The sequence below is a fragment of the Pinus tabuliformis genome, chromosome 5_1 (genome assembly GCF_031772625.1).
Source record: "Pinus tabuliformis cultivar Carrire ecotype Pingquan chromosome 5_1, CPIR1, whole genome shotgun sequence".
Lineage (NCBI taxonomy): Eukaryota > Viridiplantae > Streptophyta > Pinopsida > Pinales > Pinaceae > Pinus > Pinus tabuliformis.
In genome coordinates this window covers 552,884,832-552,891,793 of record NC_142305.1, presented here as the reverse complement: position 1 = coordinate 552,891,793, position 6,962 = coordinate 552,884,832, and the positions used below count along the sequence as shown (strand labels likewise).

At 39.3% G+C, this 6,962-nt stretch overlaps 2 protein-coding genes across 2 annotated transcripts; one reads left to right on the top strand and one right to left on the bottom strand.

Moving 5' to 3' along the window:
- The first annotated feature begins 435 nt into the window (after positions 1 to 435).
- On the top strand, positions 436 to 1,337 carry LOC149165994 (mini zinc finger protein 1-like). The gene has a single exon (XM_089431255.1). The coding sequence runs from the start codon at positions 861 to 863 to the stop codon at positions 1,257 to 1,259; it is 399 nt and encodes a 132-aa protein (XP_089287381.1). The 5' UTR covers positions 436 to 860; the 3' UTR covers positions 1,260 to 1,337.
- Positions 1,338 to 5,977: 4,640 nt separating this feature from the next.
- On the bottom strand, positions 5,978 to 6,469 carry LOC149165993 (uncharacterized). Its single transcript, XM_089430014.1, has one exon. The coding sequence runs from the start codon at positions 6,467 to 6,469 to the stop codon at positions 5,978 to 5,980; it is 492 nt and encodes a 163-aa protein (XP_089286140.1).
- Positions 6,470 to 6,962: the final 493 nt, after the last annotated feature.

The following is a 6,962-nucleotide window of genomic DNA, read 5'->3' as shown; positions in this document are numbered from 1 at the left end:
GGCCGATTCTGAGATCTCATAAAATGATGCAAGAACACGAGGTTTTGAAGTCCAATAGGCAGAAAATTGAAGTAATGGTCAAAAGGTAATTACTTGTAAGAGACACCTGATTCCATTGGGAGCACAAACACCCAATCCATGTTGTGGAATGTCATAAAATAATGCAAGAATACGAGGACTTGAAGTTAATGGTCAAAAAATTGAACCAGTGGTCAAAAAGTAATTACATGTAACAGAGGCTTGATCCATCATAAGCACAAATACCTAATCAAAGATGTCGATCATGATAATTACTCTTCGCACTTTGGAGCTAAAAGCTGCTCAATCTACTCTAATATCGTCTACATTGTGCAGAGATGTAATTCATATCAGGGAATCTGGAAAGTAATTTTTTTTAGATGGCATCTTTCTGGAAGGACCCCATGTTCGCCATTATGAGGTCCACCGAGATATATATGGTCGATGCACTTTTGGATTATAGGATTGGATTTGGGAGAATATTAGGTCTAAATCACAACAGGATAGCAATTGTAGTTATCCCCCATGTTTCTCTGAGATAGAAATACCGTCTAGATCGTACAATTTGTACTGGAATAATAATGGAAGCACATGAGCCGCGCTATTAATAACGATTTGCTGGAGCGATAACGCTTTATTTTTACAAATTCAGAAATACCGTGGATGGTTACTTTTATTAAGCTTTTTAGCGAACACAGAAAAGGATTAACTTGTTAAGACGAAATTTAGTCCAGAAGTTTGTGAAATATAAGCTGCGGTTCAATGGTGCAAATGAATAAGGAAACCCTACAGGGACAGCTTGGGACGCGCATCTCTTCCTGTTCTCTTTCAATAGCAATTCTATGGGGTTGCAGAGATATACACAGGGGAAGGACATGGGCGCGGGTGACTTTAGATCTGTATTTTTCCATCGCCGATCACAGGTCCCTTTAACAAGATCGGCACAGATTCAGCCCCAATCAATAACATCCGCAGAAGAAGTGCAAACCGATCAAGCAGCAGCAACCGCAAGAGGAGGAGATACTGCGTGTAGGAAGGGTGTGCGCTATGGAGAATGCCGAAAGAATCACGCTGCCAGCATTGGGGGTTATGCTGTCGATGGTTGTGGAGAATTTATGGCCTGCGGCGAGGAAGGAACCGCTGCAGCAATGAAGTGTGCAGCTTGCAATTGTCACCGGAACTTCCACAGGAGGGAAGCTGAAAAGGAAACCCTCTGCGAGTACCATCGCATACCCAGGTGATCCTCTGAGACTCCGATCGATGGGGAACTGTAAGTTATGTCCCATTCTATAACATTAATCGAACAAAGTTGTGCCTGACCTATGGAAGATTTTAATTGTTCGTGTCCTCAAACTAGTTCTAAAGTAAAACATAGGTTGCATATTGATTTCCAAATCAATTGACCTAGCATTATCTAGTGAGTGATTACTTTCAGTGCTCACCATGGAAAATATTTTGCATCGTTAATCCTTTGTGCACAAAACATGTGAAATATCGTATTATTCATAGATGTTATGACAAGAGAAAGGTCTTGTACATTGCTTAATCGTTTGTCGTTGATAAAGCTAAATAGTTGATTGATTTTGTTTTCAAATTGCTGTGGATATGCATATGAATTGCTTAGTTTTCCGAATAAGATGTATCTTACCTGAGCTAAGCCTGGGTTTAACTTCAGATGCTTTGGAGATATTAGCAATAGTAGTCTTTTCTTTTTAAATCTTTGAATAGCTGTTTCAAGTTCATAGTGTAATATTGGAAAGGCTTAGAGGCCATGTGAATGAAATGGAAATGGATGTTCATTAGAATTCGACCTAACTGATATTATGAAAATTATAATGGACTAGCTTGAGAGTTGCTTCGACAAATCGATCACGAAACGTTTCTGTAGCACCAAAACCCCTCCGCAACTGTTTTGTGCTCAGACCAGAGTCTCTTTGTCGCCGGGGCATTTCAATCAAATTTCTTCCACCACAAGAAGTTCAATAGTCCCGGCACTTTAATCCATAGTTACTAAGATCGAGTTGGATTTTGCACGGGAGAAAATTGTTTGCCTAAAATGTAATGGGAAAAAATTGGGAAGCATATTTCTTATAACTATTCAAATATATTATATTATTCTTTTAATATGTGACAATTTGAAAAATTTCTTAAAAATGCTTTATAACAAATAAAATTATGTACAAGAACAAAGTTTGTAGTTTTACACTTAAAATAACAAATTGTGGAAATTTTTTTATTCATTCATATAATTAACTATTTTATAGATTATATATTTTAGTATTAAATAAACTAAATTTAGATAAAAATCAGACTTGAATTAAAAAGGAGTTACAACTCACAGGTGAGTACTGCATCTTGACAATTCACTCAAAACAAAGAGAACTCTCTCCGTTCACTCTACTTCCCATCAAAATGAGCAATTACATCATTAAGTAGATTTACTAGAACTCAGGAAGTTGCAACCAAACTCCTAGACTCGAGGAACAAATCCTAAACTAAGGAGATATGTTACAACTTGTGTAACCATTTCTCCATTAATACAAAATAATATTAATTATTTTCAACTCCCCCCCTTAATGGAGAAAGGATTATCCTGAACTCCTAGCATCCCTCTAAACAATTCAAACTTTACACGCATAAGAGGCTTAGTAAAAATATCAGCCATGTTATCACAAGTTTTACAATATTCCACACATATCTCTTTTGACTGTTGTTTCTCTCAAACAAAATGAACTTGAGTATCGATATGCTTGGTATTTTTATGAAAGACTGGATTGTATGCAAACTTGATGGTACTCTGGTTGTCGGTTTTGATAATAGTTGATTCTTTCTGCTCTTCTCCTGCATCGTTGAGAAGTCTTCTCAACCAGATAGCTTCACATGTGGCTGCACGCAATGCTTGGTACTCAGCTTCACATGAAGATAGAGCTACAATGTGCTGCTTTTTGCTGCTCCATGCTATGACCCCTGATCCAATGCTGAATGTGTAACCTGTGATAGATCTTCGATCATCCAATTTACCTGCCCAATCGGAATCTGAAAAACCTGCTAGAATAACATCAAAAGTGTCAGTGTACAAAATGCCATAATTACTAGTACCACTAAGATACCTTAACACACTTTTTGCTGCGACCCAGCGACTTTCGAGTGGTTTTGACATGAACTGGCTCAACACACTAACAGAATATGCCAAATCTGGTGTAGTTGTAGTCAGATATATCAAACTGCCAACTAGCTGTCTGTACATGGTAGCATCCACCTCTTTAGTGCCATCATCAATGCTCAACTTTAAGTTCTGCTGTAATGGTGTTGTTGTTGATCACTGCTCCATTCTAAACCTTTCCAGCAAGCTTCTAGCATACTTCCCTTGAGTAAGAAAAGTTTGTCCAGAGCCTCTCCATACCTCCAATCCCAAGCAATAATGGAAGTTTCCGGGATCTTTCATCTCAAACACTTGTGACATCTGCTGTTTGATTTCTTTGATCAGATTGTTAGCATTCCCTGTTATGATCATATCATCTACATACAAAGAAATCAAAATAATTTGCCTCTGTTTATTAAACTTGGTATACAGATTTGGATCATTCAAGCTCCTTGAAAGCCATGCTGAACAAAAAATGAGTCAATTTTCTCATACCACGACTTGGGTGCCTTTTTTAAACCATAAAGTGCCTTTTTCAATTTACACACAAATGTTCCCGTCCCTTTTTCACAAAACCTTCAGGCTGTACTAAATAGATTTCTTCTTTCAAGTCACCAATCAGAAATACAGACTTGACATCTAGCTGGTGTAACTACCATTTGTGTTTTGTTGTTAAGAAAATTATCATTCTAATGGTGTTTAATTTGGCTACAGGAGCAAAGGTGTCATCGAAATCTATTCCCTCTTTCTGTGAGTAACCCTTTGCTACCAGTCTAGCTTTAAGTTTCTCTATCCTCCCATCTGCATTTATTTTTGGTTTATATAGCCATTTACATCCTATGGGGGTTTTACCTTCAGGCAATTCAACCAAATCCGAAGTATGGTTTTTGTTTCTTGAATCTATTTCTTCATACATTGCAGCACTCCATGCATCAAATTTACTTGCTTCCTCATAATTTGCAAGTTCTACAATGTTTAAAATCTTTGACATTAATGCATAGCCTTTCAATTTAGAATATAATCGAGTCTTCCTATTTGATCTCCTTGGTAGGGGACTTACCTCAATTCTGTCTATTTCAGCCTTTTCTGGGCTTGCATCTTCATTGATTACATCGTCTGTTACTTCTTCTTCTTCTTGTTTCACCTCCTGCTCTTCATCTTCCTCACTGTTTTCTTCCAATAGCAATGGAATGTGCCAATCACTGTTAGAGTCATTCTTTCCTTCTTCAACCTGTTCATGAAATATGACATCTCTGCTTACAAAAACCTTGTGAGTCACAGGATTAAATAACTTGTATACCTTGAACTCAGTGCCCTATCCAACAAATATACATTTCAGGGCTTTAGGATCTAACTTCTTCCTATCTGCCTTAGGTATATGAGCATAAGCTTTTGACCCAAGTATTCTTAAATGACTTACTGCTGGTTTGAATCCAAACAATGCTTCAAAAGGGGTTTTGAAGCCTAGACACCTAGTAGGACTCCTATTCTTTAAATATACAGCAGTGTTAATAGCTTCTGCCCACAGACCATCTGATAGACTGTTACCTTGAAGCATGCTCCTTGCGCACTCCACAAGAGTTTTTTTCTTCCGTTTTGCCACTCCATTCTGTTGTGGAGTGTGGGGCACTGTAAACTGTTGCTCAATCCCATGATGCTTGCATAAATCCATGAACTCTCCCAACCTATATTCTCCCCCTTGATCTGAGCGGAGAATTTTTATCCTCTTTCCTGTCTGGTTTTCTTCCATGGATTTAAACTCTTTAAAATACTGAAAGGCTTGACTCTTTTTACTCAGAAAGTATACCCATGAAAATCTAGTGCAATCATCTGTAAATAAGAGAAAGTAATATGCTCCTCCTAATGACCTGGTTTGCATGGGTCCACAGATGTCTGTATGCACCAGTTCTAAAATATCTCTTTCCTTTCTTTTAACATGCAAAGGGAACTGTTCTCTATGAATTTCCCCTAATCCACATCCATCACAATCCAGCTTAACATTATGGAAAAAGGGAGTCCATCGACCATACCTTTTCTTTGAAGTAGGATGAGGTTTTGCAGATTAATATGGCCGAAGCTATGATGCCAGAGATTTTTGGCTGTCGATCCAGCTGCAACCATTGCCTGCTGTGGCATACTCTTCACATCTAGTCTATACAGGTTCCCCACGCGCACTCCTGTTGCAATTGTTTCCATCTGGCTATCCTTAATGACACAGTTAGTCTTAAAGAATTGAACTTGCATGTCCTGATCAGTAATCATTGAGACAGAGACCAAATTTTTCTTAATTCCTCGAACATACAATACATTTTTAAGGTGTCTAATGTCACCGCTAGGTAACTTTACACGAATGTCACCATGTCCTTTGATCTCATATCCACTATCATCTCCTAAATAGATTTTCGACCCACATGAAGTTTCTTCAAGAAATTCAAACCAGTCCTTCTTACCAGTCATATGTGAGGATGCGCCAGAGTCGACATACCATATGTCATCCTCATCTCCCTTTGAAGCTGAAAGAACACAATCGACTGTAAATAGTCAAAGTTCGTGGCTGCGGTCCACTTCTTCCCCAACAAAGTAACCTTTATGTTTTCTCTGTTTGTTTCTTCCTTCGTCTACCTGCCTCTTATAATAATCTTTAATCTCATGTCCAGGTTTCCCACAATAAAAACATTTCTTGATGGGAAAATTATTAGCAGACATACCTTTAAACGGTCTCTTCTGAAATGTGTTGGATCCTTTCTACTACGGTTGCTGGTGTTGTCTCCTTTTTGCGATCAGAGCAAGATCATTGCTCTGAGTTTTCAAATTTTGTCATCGCTCTTCTTCCTGTAGCAGAATCCCTGTCAGCTCTTCAAATGCAGGGGCTTTCTCTCTTGCTGACAGCCCTGTGATGAACGTCTGGTATTCATCAGTCATTCTGTTCAACGTGAGCGTGACCAGATCTGAATCGGAAACTTTCTCTCCGATAGCTCCCAATCTGTCACTCAGGTCTTTGACTCTAGCAATGAATCCAGCAACGGACTCATTCTCCTCCATCTTTAATGCAAACAACTTGCCTTTGAGTGACAAGACACGGTTTGTATTTTGCGTCTCGTATAGGTTTTTGATCGTCATCCAAATGTCAGCGGCTGATTTATAGTCTCTAATATGTGGGATAACACTGTCCTTGATGGACATCTTCAATATAACCTTTGCTTTTGTCTCCCTTTTATCCCAATCTTGTTCTTGTGTAGCTGTTCCTGATCTCAGCTCATTTCTTGTAACGATCGACCACGCATTTGCACTTTCAAGCAAAGTCTGCATCTTGAATTTCCAGTTGGAGAAATTCAATCCATCGAGTTTGCCAGACTCGTGGAGATATGATTCTATACTGTTATTCATATTGGACTGATAAAATTTCTATCCAACTGAACACTTCAATGAGCCACCATCGGGCAAGTCCGATCTACTACCACCAAACAGATCAGTAACTCCAGTGCGCCACCACCGGGCAAATCTGATCTGCTGCCACCGAATAGATCAAAACAACTCCAATGCGCCACCACTGGGCAAATCCGATGTGTTGCCACCAAACAGATCAAAGATCTCCAATGCGCCACCACCAGGTAGGTCCAATCTGCTGCCACCGAGAAGATCAAAGATCTCGAATGCGCCACCACCGGGCAGGTCCGATCTGCTGCCACTGAGCAGATCAAAGAACTCCAATATGCCACCACTGGGCAAGTCTGATCTGCTTCCACCGAGTAGATCAGGGACTCCAATACGCCACCATCGGGCTACTCCGTTCTGCTGCCGC

Bases quoted from the DNA above. Each gene is read 5' to 3' on its own strand.
- LOC149165994 (XM_089431255.1), top strand. From the start codon at position 861: ATGGGGTTGCAGAGATATACACAGGGGAAGGACATGGGCGCGGGTGAC.
- LOC149165993 (XM_089430014.1), bottom strand. From the start codon at position 6,469: ATGCAGACTTTGCTTGAAAGTGCAAATGCGTGGTCGATCGTTACAAGA.